Source organism: Pelodiscus sinensis, chromosome W (genome assembly GCF_052426305.1).
Source record: "Pelodiscus sinensis isolate ZL-2025 chromosome W, ASM5242630v1, whole genome shotgun sequence".
In the NCBI taxonomy this organism is placed as follows: Eukaryota; Metazoa; Chordata; order Testudines; family Trionychidae; genus Pelodiscus; species Pelodiscus sinensis.
The window spans coordinates 5,202,454-5,224,088 of NC_143084.1; the positions used below are offsets into that span (position 1 = coordinate 5,202,454).

At 60.8% G+C, this 21,635-nt stretch overlaps 1 protein-coding gene and 1 long non-coding RNA gene across 3 annotated transcripts in view; both read right to left on the minus strand.

Annotated features, from left to right (window-relative positions):
* Window positions 1–21,635, minus strand: part of LOC142823913 (uncharacterized) — a 402,411-nt gene that overhangs the window by 52,712 nt on the left and 328,064 nt on the right. The window lies entirely within an intron of this gene.
* Window positions 14,051–21,635, minus strand: part of LOC149520834 (citron Rho-interacting kinase-like) — a 224,885-nt gene continuing 217,300 nt past the window's right edge. The window contains exons 20-21 of the mRNA XM_089775106.1: window positions 14,927–15,067; window positions 14,051–14,212 (exon numbers count right to left, since the gene is read on the minus strand). Coding sequence (XP_089631232.1) covers window positions 14,051–14,212; window positions 14,927–15,067 — 303 coding nt within the window. The remainder of the gene's footprint in view (window positions 14,213–14,926; window positions 15,068–21,635) is intronic.

Sequence of the window (21,635 nt, forward strand, 5' to 3'; positions counted from 1 at the left end):
TCTCTTAGAGCTCGGGTGTAGGGACGGCTTGTCGTTCGCCCTCCTGTCCCTGGACCAGGAGAAGGCGTTCGACAGGATGGACCACGGGTATCTCCTGGGCACCCTGCAGGCCTTCGGCTTCGGGCCCCGGTTTGTGGGTTTTCTCCGGGTGCTGTACGCCCTCGCGGAGTGTTTGGTCAGGCTCAACTGGACCCTGACCGAGCCGGTCAGCTTCGGGCGGGGGGTGCGTCAGGGGTGTCCGCTGTCGGGCCAGCTGTACGCTCTGGCGATCGAGCCCTTCCTCTGTCTCCTCCGTAGGAGGTTGACGGGGTTGGTGCTTCGGGAGCCGGAGCTGCGGCTGGTCCTGTCGGCGTACGCCGATGACGTGCTCCTCGTGGTCCAGGACCCGGGCGACCTGGCGCGGGTGGAGGCTTGCCAAGCCGTCTACTCGGCAGCCTCCTCCGCCCGGGTCAACTGGGTCAAGAGCTCTGGCCTGGTGGTCGGGGACGGGTGGCGGGCCGGCTCCCTCCCACCCGCGCTTCAGGCCATCAGGTGGAGCGCGGGTCCGCTGCTCTATCTGGGCGTTTATTTATCCGCCACGCATCCCTCTCCGCCGGAAAACTGGCAAGGTTTGGAGGCCAGGGTGGGTGAGCGGCTGCGGAGATGGACGGGACTGCTCCGGTGTCTCTCCCTTCGCGGGAGAGCGCTGGTACTCAATCAGCTGGTCCTGTCCATGCTCTGGCACCGGCTCAACACCCTGCGCCCGGCCCCGGAGGTCCTGGCCAAGCTCCAGAGGGCAGCTTTGGGGTTCTTTTGGCCAGGACTGCACTGGGTCTCTGCAGGGGTCCTGTCCCTCCCCCTGGAGGAGGGGGGTCAGGGCCTGGTCTGCATACGCAGCCAGGTCCGGACCTTCCGCCTCCAGGCCCTGCAGAGACTCCTCTTCAGTGCAGGTAGTCCGGCATGGGGCACCTTGGCGCGCGCTTTCCTCCGCCGCCTCCGAGGGCTCCGATACGACCGGCAGCTCTTTTTTATCCATCCGAGGGGTCTTCCGCGAGACCTCTCAGAGCTGCCGGAATTCTACCAGGACCTCCTCCAGACCTGGAAGCTGTTCTCGGCGACCAGGTCCGTTGTGGCCTCCGAGGGGGCAGACCTCCTCGCGGAGCCCCTGCTCCACAATCCAGCCTTGTGCGTGCAGGTGGCGGAGTCTCCCTCGGTGCGCCGGAGGCTGATCCTGGCAGAAACCACCACGGTCGGAGACCTCCTGGACTACGACAGGGGGGACTGGGTGGATCCCCGAGCGCTCGCTCGGCGCATGGGGCTCTCCACCCCCCGAACCCCTCTGCGCCTACTCCAGGAGGTGAAGGCGGCTTTGCCGCGGCCCGCTCTCGACTTCCTGCAGCGGTCCTTGCGAGAGGGTACACCCCGCCCCTCCCCTCCTGCAAAGCCTCCGTCCCTGATTATTGGGCCCCTGTTCCACGGGCCCCCCCGGCCTCCCCACCCCTGGACCCCCAGCCGGCTGCAAAATCTGCAGCCGGTCTGTTTCCAAGCCGCGCCAAGGCAACATCTGTACACGCTCGTGCTCCACACCCTGCATTTCCCCACCCTCGTGTCCCGCCCTGATACCAAATGGCGGGACTATCTAAGACCCGTAGAGGGACGGGAACCCCGGTGGGCCAGCGTCTATTCCGATCTAATTCCGCGGCCCATCGGGGACATCAGTTGGCGGCTCCTTCACGGAGCCGTGAGCACGGGCGTGTACTTGGCGCGGTTTACCCCCATCCCAGACACCTGCCCCTTCTGCGGCGTGAGGGAGAACCTGGCGCACGCCTACCTCGAATGCGCCAGGTTGCAGCCCCTATTCCGGCTCCTCCAGAACCTCTTATTGAGGTTCTGGCTGCACTTTTCCCCCCACCTATTCATTTATGCACACCCTATCCGTGGCCCCACAAAGTCGCGAGACCTCCTCGTCAACCTCCTCCTGGCTCTAGCTAAGAGCACCATCTACAATACCAGGAGGAGGATGCTAGACGAGGGGGTTCTCTGCGACTGTGGGGCCTATTTCCGTTCCTCCCTTGTGTCACGAATCCGGGCAGAGTTCCTCTGGGCGGCGTCCACTGGCTCCATCGACAGCTTTGAGGAGCAGTGGGCGCTGTCCGGGGTTCTCTGCTCGGTGTCCCCATCCGGCTCCCTTATTTTGAACCTTTAACCCGCACTCCTTGATCCTTTATTCATTATTTGCCCCAAGCACTTAGTTGGACATGGGTCCAGTGTCCCTCCCATAAGGCTGGGGAGGGGCTTTTAGAAGGTGGGCGGGCTTCGCCCGCCCACCATCCCATGTTTTCAAATAGACCCTTCTACACTCACGAGAAGGAGAAGAGGCAGCAGGGTGCAGGGGCTGCTCTCTTCCTTCTCCCCCCACCCCGCTGGTTCCTGGTTCCTGCTTCTGCACCAGCCGGAGCCCTCCCCACCCAGCTGCTTCCCTGCCTGCCTGCCCGCCCGCTGAGACCTGCTCCCCGGACGTCACTGCACCCCACCACCACCACCATCACCACCGCTACCACCACCACCTGCTGCTGTTGCTGCCTGGGGGGAGAGGGGGGGCCTGCCAGTTGCCCTCCCTCTCCCCTCCACCATCGCTCCAGAGGAGGAGGACCACCCCACCAGCACCTACCACCCGGAGGCCTTCCACTGCCACCTGCCTGCTGCTGCTGCTGCACCCCGCTGAGGGGAGAAGAGGAAGCCACCGAGAACTGTGGAGGGGGTTTGTTCACAAACTGAGCTTTTCAATCTGCTCCGGGGTGGTGGTGAATTGAACTGTTAAAAGGGGGGCTGGGGGAGAGGCTCGGAGCCCTCCCCCCAGTCCAGCTGCCCCCCCCACCCGCTGCCACCACCCCTAAGGCCCCCTCCACCACCCTTTGCCACCTGGACTGCCTCTTCTCCCCCTGGTGGGGTTTGCTGCCCTGCCTGCCACCTGGGACTCTGCTGCAGCGGTGGGCGAGGTTGAGCCCCACACAGTGCTCGTGGGTGTGCTCCCTCCCCCCTCTTCTGGACTCGGCCCCCCTCCCTCAGCTACATCTGGCTGGGGGGCCACCCTTACCCCCGGTCACCCACCTTACCCCAGCAGCTTGTTTTTTTTTTCCCCCACTGCCTGCCCCTCCCTGTTAGCTTAGTTTGGTTCCTTCCCTCCCTTCCCAAATCCACTTACCCACCACACCTGCTCCCAAAGTCATCTGCCACGCCCCTGCCCCAGCCAGCCCAAGAGTGTGTGCCCCGCCCCACCCAGCTGTTGTTTGCCTCCATTTTATCCCTCCCCACCCCCCCCAGCCCTTGAGCACCACCTGATTTGCCTCGCCCCCTCCCTGCCCTGAGCGCTTGTGCCCCCCCTTTTAGTTAGCCCCCTTGTTCACTGCACCTCCCCAACGGCCCCACAACCCCCCCCCCCCCCGTATCCCAGTGCAGCCGGAGGAGCCGGCCCCCGCCCTGTACCCGTTACCTTGCCCCCTGCCTGCCCTGCCGGCACCCTCCTCCTCCGCTCCAGCCTTGCGGGGAGGAGTGGTTGCTGGCCCCTCGGTTCCCCTGCTCTATCCGCCCCTTTTGGTTCTCTCCCTCCCAGCAACCAGTCGGCGGGAGGGAGTAGTTGCCCCCCCCCCTTTTTTCCCTTCCCTCCCAATTATACGCCCCCCCCACCCTTCCCTTCCCTTGCGTGCCCCCGCCCCCGTATTAGCGCCCTCCTCCTCTGCTACAGCCTCAGCAGGGAGGTGAGGCTGCTAACTCCCCCCCCCATATCTTCAGTCGCCCTCCCCAAAACCAACACCCTCCCTCTCCCCCACCCCCTCCATTTCAGACGCCCTCCTCCCTCGCCTGCTGTCTGGTAGGGAGGAGCGGTAAACCCCTCCTCCCCTTCCTGCTATCTGTGCCTCCTTCCTACCCCCCCCCTTCCATGATGGAGGCAGTCCCTACCGCGGCCCCCTCACTACCACCAGGCCCGACAACTGCTGCGGCTGACCTCCCGACCCCAGGCCCGAGCTCCGCCGCCGCCACGGCCACCGCTCCCTCAGACACGGGAGCAACCGTCACCTCGGCCGGAAAAAAGGGCGGGGGGAAGAAAAAGGGCAAAAGCCCGGCCCCGAAGGCCAAATCCATCATGGCCAAAGCCGCCCCGCCCTCCGCAGCCCCTCCTTCCCCTGCTATCCCCTCCACCAGCTCTGGGGGTGACGCAACTAAGGCCCCCAGAGCGTACGCCCAGGTGGCCGCTGCTACCCCCTCACCTGCCCTGTCATCAGCCCCGACTGCCGCCTCCAGCTCCATCCCTGGCGGCCGCGGCCCCTTTCCCACCATGACCAGGAGGCACGGCGTCCGCTGCCTCCTGGTTGCCGCCTCGCCCCACATGGAAACCTACGTGCGGGCGATGGCGAGGGTGGTGGGGGCCTCGGCCGTGGTGGCGGCCTCCAAGATGTACGGCAAGGCGGTCTTCTTCCTTGCCTCGGAGGCCGCCGCCCAGGAGGCGGTGGAGAGGGGCCTGGCGGTGGGAGGCGTGCACGTGCCCCTCGAACCTTTGGAGGACCTGGGCGTACGGGTGGTGCTCACCTCCGTCCCGCCCTTCCTCCCTAATGCCGCCCTGTTACCTTCCCTCTCCACCCTGGGGAAGCCCATCTCGACCATCAGCCCTCTCCCGCTGGGCTGTAAGGACCCCGCCCTCCGCCACGTTCTATCTTTCCGCCGCCAGGTACAACTGCAGCTGCCGCCGGCGGCGCGTGGCGGGGAGGCGCTCGAGGGGTCCTTCTTGGTGCCCTACCAGGGGGCCCATTATCGGATTCATTACTCCTCGGGGGAGACCCGGTGCTTCCTCTGCCGGGCGATGGGGCACGTCCGGAGGGACTGTCCCTTGGCCCGGTCGGAGGAGGCGTCCGGGCCCCCCGGGGCCCGTAAGGGCGCCGGCCCCACCACCGCCGGCCCCCCTGGTAGTCCGGGATCCGCGGCCGCCCCTCCTCCAACCGACGGCCCTGCTCGGGAGCCAGAGGCGTCCCCCCTGGCGCGCCCGAGCGGGCAGGCGGGCCCCACCTCTAATCGGTCAGTCACCGCGGGGCCCGAGGAGGAGAGGGTGGCGCGGTTGCCGCAGGGCGAGGGAGAGGGCCCTCCCCGGGTGGAGGTATCCCCTTCCTTCCCACCCTTGCCACAACGCCGTCCCCGAACCCCAAAAGTGCCCCCCGGCCTTGCCCTCGCTGACCGGCCCTCCACTTCCACCTTGGAGGGCTGGACGCTCGTCGGGGGCAAGCGCAAAGCCCGCCGGTTGCGGGCTCAATCTCCCCCCTCCGATGAGGAGGGCGGGAAGGCCCCCCTCCGAAAGATCCCGAGGGGGGCCGGCGCTGCCCAGAGCGCCCCCGACGAGCATCAGCGGGAGGCGCCGGCCGAGGAAGCCGTGGCAGCGAGGGGGGACGATGAAGTCCCCCCTGAGGAGCCTATCCATGAGGAGGCCTCTGATGGAGCCCCCCCGGCCCTGAGTTCAACTGAGCCCCCCTCCGTTCCCGCTGAGGTAATTGTTGCCTCGGCGGCCGGAGGGGAAGGCTCCGGGGCCGAGGGGATGGAGCTTAGCTCCATCTTCGAGGAGATCGAGGCCCTGGGTCTGACCCCGCTCACCCAGGGGGAGGACGACCCTCCGCCAGCGGGCCTCGGTCTGGGCGGCGACTCTATGGCGCCGCCCCCTCCTCTCCCCGATCCCGTGTCCCAGGTGGCTGACCCCGTCCTCACGCTCGGGGCGCCCCTGATACTACCCACTGGCCCGGCCGACTCGAGCGCCGGAACGGATGCCGCCGAGCCCTCTGGGGCGACGGCTGGCGCCGAGCGGCCGGGTCCCGGGGTTGGGGGTGCCCCCTCTCCAGCTACCGAGGCGGGGCAGTCATCCCCCTTTCCCGTTGGGGGCCCAGCAGAAAATGCCATCCAGGCCGACGCCGAGGCATTAACACCTGCCTCTCCACTTGAGCCCGGCGTCGGCGCGGGCCCCCTTCCTGTTCCCGACCCCCAACTTCCCATTCGGGAGGCGCCGCAGCCCGGTGGGATTGCCACAGGGGACCCTTTCCCAGACCCCATCCAGGATCCCAATTCCCTCCCACGTCCCGATCCTCCCCCTACTCCCGCTTCCGCCCTTTATGAACCCATCTCCAGCCCCGAGTCCTCCCCTGTTCCCGATCCCTTCCCTACCCCTACCTCTGCCCCATTCCCTGCCCCCGACCCACTGTCCGGCCCTGAACCTACCCCTCCCCCCGGCTCTGCTGTGGAGGTAACCCCTCCCTCGCCGTCCCCCCCTTCTTTTCCCATCCTGGTCCCCGTTATGTTGCCCGATCCGTCCCTACTGCCCCCCCAAACGTCCGCCAGTGCCACCCCCGCGAGGGCCGTCTCGTTCCCGCTAGCTGCGGGCGGCCCTTCGGGGGTCGTTTTTGTATCCCCGGTCCCCAACCCGTTGGGGGCTGCCTTGTTCCCTCCGCCGCCTCCTTCCCTGCCGGGGTCGGGGGCGGGCAGCGCGGCGCCAGCAGCAACGGCGCCGCGTCGGGGATCGGATCCCTGTTTGCCCGTCTCCGTGGCCCGTGAGCTTCGTCCGGGGGCCCGGACGGAGGAGAATCCTGGTTCCCCCTCGGTGCTGAGGGGCGAGCTGCGCCAATTCCTCGCGGATAACCGCGGGGCGAAGGGAAAGGTGCAGCTCGCCCTCCAGCGCTGGGGGGACTTCCACTCCATCCTCCAGGCCACTAGAGCCTTGTTGCAGGAGGGGAGAGGGACCAGTAGGCAGGACGACGCGGCCCACCGTCAGACCCGCAGGTTTCGGGACGCTCTCCTGACCTTCGGGTCGGGGAGCGGTCTGCTGCGGGGCCTGCGTGAGGCCGCCGACTCGCCTGTCCGCGAGGATCTACCCCAGCCCTCACTATGAATTCTACCATCTTTGCAACATTGAATGCCCGGGGCTGTAGGGCGGGTCTCCGCAGGAGCCGGGTGCTCTCCTTCCTTCGGGAGGGGGGTACTCGGTGGTTTTCCTGCAGGAGGCCCACACGACTCCAGCCGTCGAGGCTGGCTGGCGGCTGGAGTGGGGGGACGGGGTGTATTTTAGCCACCTCGGCGCCCACTCGGCCGGGGTGGCCACCCTGTTCTCCCCTGCCCTACGGCCCGAGGTGCTGGGGACCGCCGAGGTTGTCCCGGGCCGCCTGCTGCACGTCCGGGCCCGCGTGGAGGGGCGGACGTTGAACCTGGTCAACGTCTACGCCCCGAACGCGGGCCCGGACCAGGTCACCTTCTATCGGCAGGCGGCCACCTTCCTCGGCACTCTGGATCCTCGCGAGGGCCTGGTCCTGGGCGGGGACTTCAACACCACCCTCGATGACCGGGACCGTGTAGGACTCGCGAACTGCCAGGCCGCGGCGGACGTCCTCAGGGAGATCGTGGAACATCACTCCCTGGTGGACGTCTGGCGAGACCACCACCCGGACGACAGTACCACCTTCACTTACGTCCGGGTGGGGAAAACACGGTCGAGCCACTCCCGGTTGGATCGCATTTACCTCTCACGATTCCATCTGGCACGAGCCCACTCCTCCAGCATCCGGCCGGCCCCGTTCACGGACCACCATTTGGTGTCCGTGAAGGCCTCTCTGACTTCGGAGAGGCTGGGGCCGGCCTATTGGCATTTTAACAATAGCTTGCTGGAGGACGTGGGCTTCGTGGCGTCCTTCCGGGAGTTCTGGCAGGCCTGGCGGGGGCAGCGGCCCGCCTTTCCCTCGGCGCGGCGATGGTGGGATGTGGGGAAGGTGCGCGCCCGGCTCTTCTGCCGTGACTACTCCCGGGGCGCCAGCCGGCGGAGGGATGCGGCGATAGAGCAGCTGGAGCGGGAGGTCTTGAAGCTTGAGAGGCGCCTGGCGTCCGCCCCCGAGGATCCACTCCTCCGCGAGGCGTGCCGGGAGAAGCGGGAGGAGCTCCGAGCCCTGGAAGATCACAGGGCCCGGGGCGCTTTCGTTCGATCCCGCATCCACCTCCTTCGGGAGATGGATCGCGGCTCCCGCTTCTTCTATGCCCTGGAGAAAAGGAGGGGGGCAAAAAAGCACGTCACCTGCCTCTTGGCGGAGGACGGCACCCCCCTCACGGATCCGGTGGAGATGCGCGGAAGGGCCAGGGCCTTCTACGCCAGTTTGTTCTCCCCGGATCCGACCGAAGCCGACGCCTGCAGGGCGCTCTGGACCGAGCTCCCGACGGTCAGCGCGGGCGACCGAGACCGGCTGGAGCTGCCTCTCACTCTGGCCGAGTTCTCGGAAGCCCTCCGTCTCATGCCCAACAACAAAACCCCGGGCATGGACGGGCTGACCGTGGAGTTCTACCGCGTGTTCTGGGACGTCCTCGGCCCGGACCTCGTCACCGTCTGGGCCGAGTCCCTGGAGAGCGGGGTCCTCCCTCTGTCGTGCAGGCGAGCGGTGCTCGCCTTACTGCCGAAGAAGGGGGACCTCCGCGACCTACGGAATTGGCGTCCCGTCTCGCTCCTCAGCACGGACTACAAGGAGACCTGACCGAACTGCGGAGGCAGTTGGCAGGGTTACAAGAGCAACAGGACCGCTGGGAGCGGGAGGTCGCGGGCCAGTTAAGGGCCCAGGGAAGGGTGGGGCCCCACAGGGTCTGCCCCTTTGGGCAAGTGCAGACTGCAGAGCCCGGAATGGGGCCAACGGACCCCGCTAAAATGATGGTGAGACTTACGGTAGAAGGGAACCCCACGGTGGCGCTGGTGGACTCAGGGTGCAGCCAGACCCTAGTTAGGGCCGACCTAATATCCGAGCCCGAGCCAGCAGGGGCCTCCGTCCAGTTGTTGTGTGAACATGGGGACGTATGGGTGTACCCGACAGCATGGGTGCAGCTAGATGATGGCCGGGATGTTGGGGTCTACAGCGTAGTGTTGGTCCCGACACTAGCCTACCCCGTGATATTAGGCCGAGATTCGAGAGGCCTAGGCAGGGTGTTGCGAGAGTGGGGTCAGCAGGTAGCACCAGGGCCGGGCCCCCCTCCACCCGACCTGGAGGAGGCCGCCCAAGGCAAGAGTCTAGGGAGGGAGGAGAGGCCAAACCCGGGCCAAGTGACAGACCTGCCACCGACCAGAGGCGATCACCCTGCCTGGGAGGACGAAGTCGAGACCCTGGAAGTAGAGGGCGACTTCATGAGAGAACAGAGGGAAGACCAGACCTTGAGTCGAGCTTGGGAGCAGGTACAAGACCCAGGGGAAGGGGCAAGCCAAGATCCCCGTAAGCCCCAAGGCCCACGGTTCTGCGTGAAGGCGGATCGGCTATATAGGGTGGTCCGGGAACCCCAGATGGGGGAAGACATCTGGCAGTTCCTGGTCCCCCGCAAATTTAGGAACGCCGTACTCCGGCTGGCGCACCGGCTGCCTTGGGCTGGCCATCTCGGACGAGAAAAGACCCTGCAACGGATAGGGATGAGGTTTTTTTGGCCGGGCATACACCACGCCGTGCGGGCCTTCTGTGAATCCTGTCCCAAGTGCCAACTCACCAGTAGAAAGGGGGTGCCGAAAGCCCTGCTGGTGGCACTGCCTGTGATAGGGATCCCCTTTGAAAGGATCGGGTTGGACCTGGTGGGACCCCTAGAGAAGGCCAGTTCGGGCTGTCAGTATATTATGGTGGTGGTGGACTACGCCACGCGTTACCCAGAAGCGGTTCCACTACACAATACCACCGCCCGCACCCTCGCAGAGGAACTTTTTAAACTGTTTGCATGAGTAGGGATACTGAAGGAGGTCCTGACCGACCAGGGGACCAATGTGTCGTCCCGACTGATGGCGGAACTATCGCGGCTACTGAACATCCACCCTCTGAGGACGACGGTTTACCATCCCCAGATGGACGGCCTGGTGGAACGTTTCAATCAAACGTTAAAGACGATGCTGCGCAAGTTTGTAACTGAGGACCTCCGACACTGGGACAAGCTCCTACCAGCCCTGTTGTTTGCCATTCGCGAGGTCCCCCAGGCGTCGACAGGGTTCTCCCCATTCGAACTCCTGTATGGACGGCAGCCGAGGGGGATACTCGACCTATTAAGAGAAAGCTGGGAAGAGCAAGAATCGCGAGTCCAAGGAACAGTACCCTATATATTGCAGTTGCAGGAGCGCCTGCGGAAGGTAGGGGAATTTGCCAAGGCTAACCTCCTACAGGCACAAGAAATCCAAGCTCGATATTACAACCTAGGGGCCAAGCTCCGCTCGTTTGAACCAGGGGACCATGTACTCGTTTTACTGCCATCCCAAGAGTCCAAGCTACTAGCCCGATGACAAGGCCCCTTTGAGGTGATCCGGCGAATAGGAACCGTGGACTACAAAGTAAGGCTGCCTGGAAGGAAAAGGGAGGTACGAAGATACCACGTCAACCTCCTGAAGGCGTGGAAGACTGCCGAAGGACTACTGGTCACTCCATATCCCCCGGATCCAGAACTCGGGCCGGCCGTCGCAGACCTCCAGGGGAACGCTCAGGTAACGATGGGCCCGGAGTTAAATCTGGTACAGCAGGGAGAATTACAACGGGTGGTCCAGGGGATCGCACAGTTTTTCTCCACTCAACCCGGCTGCATCCGCACCACACATCGCTACCCGGCCGGGCCATAAAGTGCGAGACCAACTGTCACATTACTGAGTTGGAGGGAAGCAGCCAGATCGCTGCTGCACCCCTAGGTGGGGGTGTTGGCCCCAGAAATTGGTGTGGGGGGAGCCATGTGGGGTATTGAATGGGAGATTATTGTTTGTTGATCTTATGTACGCTATTTATGAGAGTGTATAATGTCTGTGTGTGTAGGTAGGAATCTGTAATCTGTGTGGAAGCTGAATATTTCTGTGAATGTGGTTAAGCATTGCTATGGACAGGCTGAGTAGCAAAGCCCTGTGGAACAATGGCCCTTGATGGCCCAAAGACACACCTAAAGCAGGAGGGCGGAGACCCAAGAGCTGCCAGCAGAGAGGCTGAGGACCAGGTGACCTGCTACATACTAGAAGAGGCCAGGAAGGAGGTATAAAGAGGCCATGTGGTCGATGCCATTTTGTTCTCAGCTCAGCACTTCATCCCAGAGGCAGCATTGCAGGGATTGAAGAGCCCGGAAGACCTGTGAACCCATCCTGATCGTAGGATGTGCAATAAGAACTTTTAAACCAGCAGCTGCAACATCTCTGCTAGAGCCTGCATCGAGGACTGGGAGATTCGGTGAATGTAACGTACTGTACTTTAATAACCTTACTCTCATGCTTTTCTTTCTTGTAATAATAAACCTTTAGATATAGATTCTAAAGGATTGGCCCAGCGTGATTTGTGGGTAAGGTCCAGAGGGTAAATTGACCGGGGATCTGTGGCTGGTTTCTTGGAACCAGACAGAACTTGTTCGGGGTAGGTGGGATTGGGTGCTAGGACCCCCCCACCTGTGTATGAGGCCCGGGGCCATCTGGGGCACGGATATTGCTGGGGTGTCGGAGGGGTTTTGCTCGGGAGGCTTCAGGCAGGTTGCTGAAGCGCTCTGTGAGACTGGTTTTTGGCCTGTGTGGAGAGGTCGCCAGTCGGGGGCTGTAAGGAGCCCCGGATTTGAGCAATTCGCCCTGAGCGGACGCACTCAGCTGTGCCCAGACACGGCCCGGTCCGTCACAGTGATCCTGCCGACTACGCCACTCTGCTGGCAGCTCTTGGGTCTCCGCCCTCCTGCTTTAGGTGTGTCTTTGGGCCATCAAGGGCCATTGTTCCACAGGGCTTCACTACTCAGCCTGTCCATAGCAATGCTCAACCACATTCACAGAAATATTCAGCTTCCACACAGATTACAGATTCCTACCTACACACACAGACATTATACACTCTCATAAATAGCGTACATAAGATCAACAAACAATAATCTCCCATTCAATACCCCACATGGCTCCCCCCACACCAATTTCTGGGGCCAACACCCCCACCTAGGGGTGCAGCAGCGATCTGGCTGCTTCCCTCCAACTCAGTAATGTGACACCAACACAGACCCCTACCTAGGAAGATGTGGGACACGGTCCAGCGGGAACTCCAGACAATGCTAGAGATGGGAGTAGTGGAGGAATCCCGTAGTGAGTGGAGGAGTCCCATAGTGCTAGTCCCGAAACCGGATGGTATGACGCGATTTTGCATCGATTTCCGCAAAGTTAACGCCATCTCACGGTTTGATGCTTACCCGATGCCCCGGACCGAGGAGCTCTTAGAACGGCTCGGCCAAGCGGAATACTTCTCCATCCTGGACATGACGAAAGGGTATTGGCAGATCCCCCTGACACCAGCTTCTAAGGAGAAAACGGCCTTCCCTACACCCTGGGGCCTGTTTCAATTCGTGACCATGCCGTTTGGACTGCATGGGGCGGCGGCCACGTTCCAGCGATTAATGGACCGATTGTTACAGCCCCATCACGCCTACGCAGCCGCATATATAGATGACGTGGTGATCTATAGCCCAACGTGGACGACCCATCTACAGCATTTAGAAGCCGTATTGAAATCCCTGAAGGAGGCCGGCCTCACAGCCAACCCGCGAAAATGCCAGCTGGGACGCCGGGAAGTAACCTACTTGGGGTACACTGTCGAGCAAGGGACAGTACGACCACTGGTGGACAAAGTGAAAGCAGTACAGGAGTGTAAGACACCAGCAACCAAAAAGCAGGTACGCCAGTTCTTGGGGCTTGCGGGGTACTATCGCCGGTTTATCCCCGGTTTTGCGGACATCGCAGCCCCTCTATCTGACCTCACGAAAAGTACCCAGACGAACAAGGTACAATGGTCAGCAGACTGTGAGGTGGCTTTCAGGACACTGAAGGACAAGCTTACTAAAGCCCCCATCCTGTTCCACCCAGATTTTTCAAAGCCCTTCCTACTGCAAATGGATGCATCAGAAAGAGGCTTGGGGGCAGTGCTGTCCCAACAGGCAGAGGGAGGGGAGCACCCGATAGTATATTTGAGCCGCAAGATCTTCCCACGAGAACAGAACTATGCTACCAAAGAAAAGGAGGCCCTGGCAATAAAGTGGGCTATAGACGCCCTAAGATACTATTTATTGGGCAACACATTTCAGGTGGTGACAGACCATGCCCCCCTGAAATGGTTAAATAGCATGAAAGAGACGAACCCCCGTTTAATGCGGTGGTATCTATCTTTACAGCCGTACAATTTCAGTATAACCCATCGCCCAGGGAAGGCGCACACGAATGCCGATTTCCTTTCCCGGGTGGGGGAAGAAGAGACGGGAATGAGCAAGGGGACAGGTACCCACTTAAGGGGGGTGTGTGTGTGACGGGGCGACCCCGCCCCGCACTCAAGCCCAGGGAAACCACCTGGGGCCGGGGGCGGAGAAGGCCCCACCCACACAGCCCTACTAGGCATGCTCCAAGGGGAGCACAGGTACAAAAGGCTGCTGGCCTGCTCAGAAGGGGCAGACTGTGACCTGAGCTGGAGCTAGCAACCACTGGCCAGAGAGGGAGTCGCCAAGGGAGCTGAGCGTGCTGCTGCCGGGCCTCAGCCGGGCTCGGCCCCAACGCCGGAGCCACCGACCGACCCCCCGTGACCCGAGCACCGGACCGGACTCTGCCAACTCTGAGGCTGCCAGGGGAAGTACCACTACAGCCAGTCGACTGACGCCGACAGGTGGGACCGCGGCAGGCTGAGAGCAGGGGGTAGGAAGCGACCCAGGGCAGGGAGCTGTAGAAGCCCCTGAGGGCTCGGGGCGTTGCGGGGAGGAGCCCCCGCCGAGCCAGTGGTGGGAACCACCCGCCACTACTAGGGCCCTGGGTCGGGGCCCGGTGGAGAGGGAGGGCCCGGGCCCCCCTACCCCTGCTGCCCGAGACCCTGGCAAGTGGGGACCGGGGTAACAGACACTGAACTGTGGACTAGGCCGGGAGGCTGTATTTCTCCCAAAAGGGGGCATCACGCTTTGGGGCCGAGGCCCCAGTTGGTTGGATGATGCCTCGGAGGCGGGTGGCAACCCCCATCAAGGGGGCGGGGGGCCGACAATATGTTTTGAATACACCATAAATAACTAAATCATGAAAACTTTAGTCATTTAACTCCATGGCCAGTTTTCTGAATCCCAAACCTTTATAACCCACCTTTTTCTTTCTGGCTGGCTGGTCCATCTTTGCTTGCAGGAAGTCAATGAGTTTGGTTTGCTGAGAAATAGTGCCCTCCATTTTCACCTTCTCATGGGAAAAGAGAACCTGTGAGCCACACAAAAACAGAAAATTAACCTCAGCAATATAGGAACAGCAGCAGAACAATCAGAGATGAGATAATATAGAAGACCAAGCAGGAAGTCAAACACTGAAGCAGACCTGACTTTATCCAGTAGAAAGAAATGGCACAAAACAAGCACAAGGCCATGTACTGAAAACCTCACTTTTTATATTTGTCACAGTAACCCTTACTAACCCTCACCCATGGCCGGACCGAGCCATTCCGGCGCCCTGGGCAGACAGTTTAATTGTGCCCCGGGTTGGGGGAGGGCGCATGCACGGCCCCGCCCCCGCACCGGCGCATGGGAAGGGGGCATGCATGGCCCCGCCCCCGCCTGGCATGTGGGGGAGGGCGCGTAGAGCTGGCGGCAGCAGGACACACGTGCCCGGCCTGGCCCAGCCCAGCTACTGCCACTGGCGTGCAGCCCGGGGCTGCCCGTGCAGGGCCCCGCGGCCGCAGGGGGAAGGGCGCTGCTGGCCGGCACTGTGGGGGTTAATGCGGCCCCCGCCCCCGGTGGCTGCTGCAGGGTGGCCGCTGGGAGCTGCTGCAGCCCGTGATCCGGGAGCTGGGCACGTGGCACCTGATGGGCGCCCCTTACAGCTGTGCGCCCCTTACAGCTGCCATCAGGCGCCCCCCATAGGTTGGCGCCCCGGGCAGCTGCCCGGCTAGCCTATGCCTTAATCCGACCCTGCCCTCACCTGAATGTTTTCCAATTGATACTCCAAGTCACTCCTTTCAGTCTTCAAAAGATCTGCTCGATCCAGAGCTTCTTGCAGTCCTTGTGTCAGGCGGAAGATGTGGTTTTTTTGCAGATCCATTTGCTGCTGCAGCTTTGCCTGCTAATAATGGGAAAACAAAGACCAAAGATTATTTTTAACAAGCTTTTAAATGCTAATATTTCTTGCAGCATAAGCATCTTCTTAGAATTTAAAATTAAACATCCATTTATTCTATCTCAAATACTAATTTCCCCTATTTATAAAATCCTAGAATTTTTCCTTCTCCCCAAAATGCAATATTATCTAGCAGAATACCAGTGATGTGCATGAATTCATAGATGCTGCCTTCTTTATTTTATATACATTGTGACAGATCCAGACCAGCTGGCTGCCACACACTAATCCTACTGGGGTTTCATAGAACCATAGAACTAGAAGAGACCTCAGAAGGTCATCAAGTCCAGACCCCTGCTCTAGGCAGGACCAATTCCAACTAAATCAACCCGGCCAGGGCTTTGTCAAGCCGAGACTTAAACACCTCCAGGGATGGAGACTCCACTACTTCCCTAGGTAACCCATTCCAGTGCTTCACCACCCTCCTAGTGAAATAGTTTTTCCTAATATCCAACCTGGACCTCTCCCACCACAACTTGAGACCATTGCTCCTTGTTCTGCCATCTGTCACTACTGGGAACAGCCTCTCTCCATCCTCTTTGGAACCTCCCTTCAGGAAGTTGAAGGCTGCTATCAAATCCCCCCTCACTCTTCGCTTCTGCAGACTAAACAGACCCAAGTCCCTCGGCCTCTCCTCGTAAGTCATATGCTCCAGCCCCCTAATCATTCTGGTTGCCCTCCGCTGGACCCTCTCCAATTCGTCCACATCCTTTTTGTAGTGGGGGGGGGGGGGCCCAGAACTGGACACAATACTCCAGATGTGGTCTCACCAAAGCCGAATAAAGGGGAATAATGACATCTCTGGATCTGCTGGCAATGCTCCTCTTAATGCAACCTAATATGCCATTAGCCTTCTTGGCTACAAGGGCACACTGTTGACTCATATCCAGCTTCTCATCCACTGTAACCCCCAGGGCCTTTTCTGCAGAACTACTACTTAACTGGTTGGTCCCCAGCCTGTAACAATGCTTGGGATTCTTCCGTCCCAAGTACAGGACTCTACACTTGTCCTTGTTGAACCTCATCAGAATTTCTTGTGGCCCAATCCTCCAATCTGTCTGAGTCATTCTGGACCCTATCTCTGCCCTCAAGCGTATCTACCTCTCCCCCCAGCTTAGTGTCATCCGTAAACTTGCTGAGGGTGCAATCCATCCCCGCATCCAGGTCATTAATAAAGATATTGAAAAAAACCGGTCCTAGAACCGAACCTTGGGGCACTCTGCTAGAAACCGACCACCATCCTGACATCGAGCCGTTGATCACTACCCACTGGGCCCGGCCTTCTAGCCATCTTACCGTCCATTTATCCAATCCACATTCCCTTAACTTGCTGGCAAGAATATTGTGGGAGACCGTATCAAAAGCCTTGCTAAAGTCCAGGTATATCACATCCACTGACTTCCCCATGTCCACAGAGCCAGTTACCTCATCATAGAAGCTAATCAGATTGGTCAGGCACGACTTGCCCTTTGTGAATCCATGCTGACTATTCCTAATCACTTTCCTCTCTTCCAAGTGCCTCAATATGGATTCCTTAAGGATCCCTTCCATGATTTTTCCAGGAACCGAGGTAAGACTGACTGGCCTATAGTTCCCTGGCTCATCCTTCTTCCCTTTTTTGAAGATGGGCACTACATTTGCCTTTTTCCAGTCATCCGGGATTTCTCCCGATCTCCACGACTTTTCAAAGATAATAGCCAAAGGCTCCGCAATGACATTTGCCAAATCCCTCAGTACCCTCCGATGCATTAAATCTGGGCCCATGGATTTGTGTACGTTTAGCTTTTCTAAATAGTTCCTAACTTGTTCTTTCCACACCACGGGCTGTCCATCTTCATCCCATCTTGCGTCACTTAGTGCAGGAGTCCAGGAGCCGACCTTGTCCGTGAATACAGAGGCAAAGAAAGCATTGAGTACTTCAGCTTTCCCCACATCATCTGTCACTAGGTTACCTCCTTCATCCATTAGGGGTCGCACACCCTCTCTGATCACCTTCTTCTTGTTAACATGCCTGTAGAAACCTTTCTTGTTATCCTTCACATCCTTAACCAGTCGCAATTCCATTTGCGCTTTCACCTTCCTGATAACCCCCCGGCATTCTCAAACTATACATTTAAACTCCTCCCTGGTCATTTGTCCAAGTTTCCACTTTTTGTAAGCTTCCTTTTTGTGCTTAAGTTCACCAAGGATTTCCCCCGTAAGCCAATCTGGTCTCCTACCATGTTTGCCTCTCTTGCTACGCGTCGGGATGGTTTCTTTCTGTGCCTTCAATAAGGCTTCTTGAAAAAACTGCCAGCTGTCCTGGACTCCTTTCCCTTACATGTTAGCATCCCAGGGGATTCTGCCCATCAGATCTTGGAGGGAGTCAATCTGCTTTTTTGAAGTCCAAGGTGTGTATTTTACTACTCTCTTTTCTTCCTTTGGTCAGGGTCCTGAAATCTACCATCTCATGATCACTGCTTCCCAGGTTGTCACCCACCTCCACTTCCCCTACTAGTTCCTCCCTCTTTGTGAGCAAAAGGTCAAGCTGTGCACGGCCCCTGGTCGGTTCCTTCGGCACTTGTGTCAAGAAGTTATCCCCAACATTCTCCAAAAACTTCCTGGATTGTCTGTGTACTGCTGTATTGGTTTCCCAGCAGATGTCAGGGTGATTAAAGTCCCCCAGGAGAACCAGGGCCTGCGATCTGGAAGCTTCGCTCAGTTGTCCGAAGAAAGCCTCATCTACCTCATCCACCTGATTCGGTGGCCTGTAGCAGACACCAACCACAACATCACTGCTGTTGTTTGCTCCTTTAAACCTAACCCATAGACGTTCAACAGGTTTTTCTCCCTCTTTATACTGGAGTTCAGAGCAATCGTAGTTCTCTCTTACATGTAGTGCAACTCCTCCTCCTTTTCTCCCCTGCCTGTTCTTCCTGAACAGTCTATACCTTTCCATGACAGCGCTCCAGTCATGCAAGTCATCCCACCAAGTCTCTGTGGGTACGTCTACACTACAGCGCTAATTCGAACTAACTTAGTTCGAATTAGTTAATTCGAACTAAGCTAATTCGAACTAACGCATCTAGAACTAAAAACTAGTTCGAATTAGCGTTTTGCTAATTCGAACTAGCGCGTCCACACTGATTGGACGCAGGGGCGCATTTAAGGGCGGCTGAAACTGGTTCTGGCAGGGCATCAGGTCAGTAGTTGCTTTGTGTGGCTGCTGTCTGAGGCTATCTGAGGCTCGTGCTTAAAGGGACCCCCCCGGACAGCTGGTTCTCAGCTTTTCCTGCTTGCTTGCCAACCTCGCCGAGGGACAGCAAAGCGTTGGTCTCTGCGCCCGTGTGTGTCGGTGCTTCCCTTCGGGGACGCCGCCGCAGGTGGCAACAAGGAGCCAGAGCTCACCCTGCACCTTCTGGTGCACTTTCTGGACTTGCTGCTGCAAGCCTGCCAGCAATGGCTCGAGGCTGCCTGGCACCTCCTGGTGCACGTCAGCCCCCTGCCTCTCCGCCTGGCTGCCCTGGGGGCCGTGGAGGAGCCGCGGCGGCGCCCCGGCACCGGCGTGCCCCGCCGCATCTGGCGTCTGGACACCAGCAGCAACTGGTGGGACTGCATCGTCCTGGAGCGCTGGGAAGACTGACAGTGGACCCAGAACTTCAGGATGAGGAGGGACACCTTCCTGGAGCTCTGCGAGTGGCTCGCCCCTGCCCTGCGCAGAAGGGACACTCGCATGAGGCCCACCATCCCCCTCCAGAAGCGGGTGGCCATCGCCCTTTGGAAGCTCTCCACGCCGGATAGTTACCGATCCGTCGGGAACCAGTTCGGCGTGGGGAGATCCACCATCAGAGCGGTGCTCATGCAGGTATGGCACTCGTCGGCCACTGCGCCAGGGGGGGAGGGGGGCTGCGAGGAGGGGATGGGCCGCCCCAGGGACAAAGGGGGGGCGGGAGGAGGCGAAAGCGCCCCGCACCGGAGGGGTCGGTCTGTCCCGGCCGTACTACACGCCGCCAGGGGGGTTGCTTCCGGGAGTGGGGCGCGGGACACTGCCAGGGCACGAATGCTCCCAGCCACCCAGGCGCCCCACTGATTGGCGCTTTGCTGTGTCTCTCTCCGCAGGTGGTCAAGGCCATCAACCGGGTGCTGCTCCGCAGGGTGGTCTGCCGGGGCTTCGGCGCCCTCGGCTTCCCCAACTGCGGGGGGGGCCATCGACGGGACGCACATCCCCATCCGTGCCCCGGAACACCAGGCGTCCCGTTATGTGAACCGCAAGGGGTACTTCTCCATCCTCCTGCAGGCTGTGTGTGACCACCGGGGCCAGTTCACGGACATTAATGTGGGCTGGTCCGGCAAAGCACACGACGCCCGGGTGTATCGCAACTCTTCCGTGTGCCAGCGGCTGCAGGCCGGGACCTTCTTCCCCGACCACCACATCAGGGTCGGGGACGTGGACATGCCCGTGTGGTGGGGGATGCCGCCTACCCACTGCAGCCATGGCTGATGAAGCCCTACACGGGGCACCTCAATCCCTCCCGCCAGGCCTTCAATGCCAGGCTGACCAGGGCCCGCATCTTGGTGGAGGGGGCCTTTGGGCGACTGAAAGCCTGCTTTCGATGCCTCCACACCCGTCTGGGCCTGGCCGAGCACAACATCCCTCCCGTGGTGGCAGCATGTTGTGTGCTCCACAATTTGTGAGCGAAAGGGGGAGGCTTTCCTGCCAGCCTGGATGGCTGAGGCTGACCGCATGGCTGGACACTACGGTCAGCCTCGCACCGCCGCCGTCCGGGAAGCCCAGCGGGGGGCCGTCCGGATCCGGGAAGCCCTGCGGGAGAGCTTCCTGGTGGAGGAGGAGGACTGACCTCTCCCTGCATGCCCCACTGGGGCCTTCTTCCACCCTACCCCCTTCCCCTTTCCCCTCCCTACCTACTGTCAAATAAAGACACCTGATTTTCAAACAAAAATGTCTTTTTATTTTACATAACTGGGGTGCGGGGAGGGAGGAAGAAGGGTGGGAGAGGGGAGGGGAGGGGAGGGGAGGGGGAAACCTGGGACGAGGGAGCAGGAAGGGGAGGGAAGGGAGGAAGGGAAAGGAAAGCTCAGGGGTGGGGGTCCGGCTGTCTCTCCCGTCTCGCAACACTGCGGGTCCGGGGGCGTTGGTGGGGAATGGTTGTGGAGGGTGGGGCAGGAGGGACGTAGGGTGTGCAGGAAGCAGGAGCGGGAGCAGGAGGGGGAGCTGGGGGAGCGGTCCAGCAGGCTCTGGAGGTGGCCTCGCAGGGCATGGCCCTGCTCCTCCAGGGCCTCCAAACTCCTCCGGCGCAGCCTCAGGTCCTCCTGGACCCAGTGCTCCTGTATACGGATCTGTTGCTCCAGGAACCGGAGGTTCCTGGCTCTCCTGCTTGCCCGGGCGCGGGCGGCTGCTGCAGGCGGGGTGGTGTGCCCTGCAGTCCCAGGTGCTGCGGCTGTGGTGAAACAAGAACAGCGGTCAATTACCCCAGGGGCCCAGGTGTGTGAAACCCAGCTCCCCTCTGCAAGGCCAGGGCCCCAGCAGGATCCCCAGCTGCTGCTCCGTGGTGGGCAAGGCCCAGGCTCACGGCCCCGGGGCTCCCTCTCGCCCCAGCCCCACGTACACATAAGGGGAGCACAATGGTACTCACAGGTGGACGCCTCCCCGGCCTCGGACGACACAGGCGAGCGGCTCTGTGGGGTGCCTCGGGGGTCCCGGGTCCTGGGCAGGGTGCTGGCAGGCTCCTGGCTCTCGGAGCCCTCCTCCTCCTCCTCGGTCTCTTGCAGCGGTCCCTCTGCCCCGGGGTCTATCACGTCCCGGGGGACAGGGACGGCATGAGCCCCCAGGAGGCGGTCCAGGGCGTGAAAGTGGGGGCAGGCCTCCGGGTCGGCCCCTGGCAGGCAGGCCCAGGAGTAGGACTGCCGCAGGTCCTTGATTTTCCAGCGCACCTGCTCCCGGCTGCGCTGGTGGCCCCTGGCGGCCAGGCTGGCAGCCATGCAGCCGTAGACGGCCGCGTTCCTGTGCCTAGTGCGGAGATCGTGGACATTGGAGGCTTCCCCCCAAACCTCGATGAGGTCCACGATCTCCGCACTAGACCACGCGGGCACCCGCCTCTCGCGGTCCCGGGCAGGGTCCTGGGAGCCGCCAGGCTTATCCTGGGAAGAGGGGGAGGGCTGGGTGTCATCAGGTGGCTGGCTCATGGGTGTCAGCTGCTGGGTGTGCTGGCACGGGTGCTGGCAGCCTTGCAACTGGCACAAACTGTGTAGCCAGCCCGTGGCCCTTTAAGGGCTCCGGGGCCGGGAGGGGGGCAGACAAGTTTGCCTGGTGTTGGCCAGAGTGTCCACCAGGGCAAGCTGGGAAGGGCTAGCCTCCCACTAGTTCGAATTAAGGGGCTACACAGCCCTTAATTAGAACTAGTAAGTTCGAACTAGGCTTAATCCTCGTGGAATGAGGATTACCTAGTTCGAACTAAGCGCTCCGTTAGTTCGAATTAAATTCGAACTAACGGAGCGCTAGTGTAGCGCCTATGAA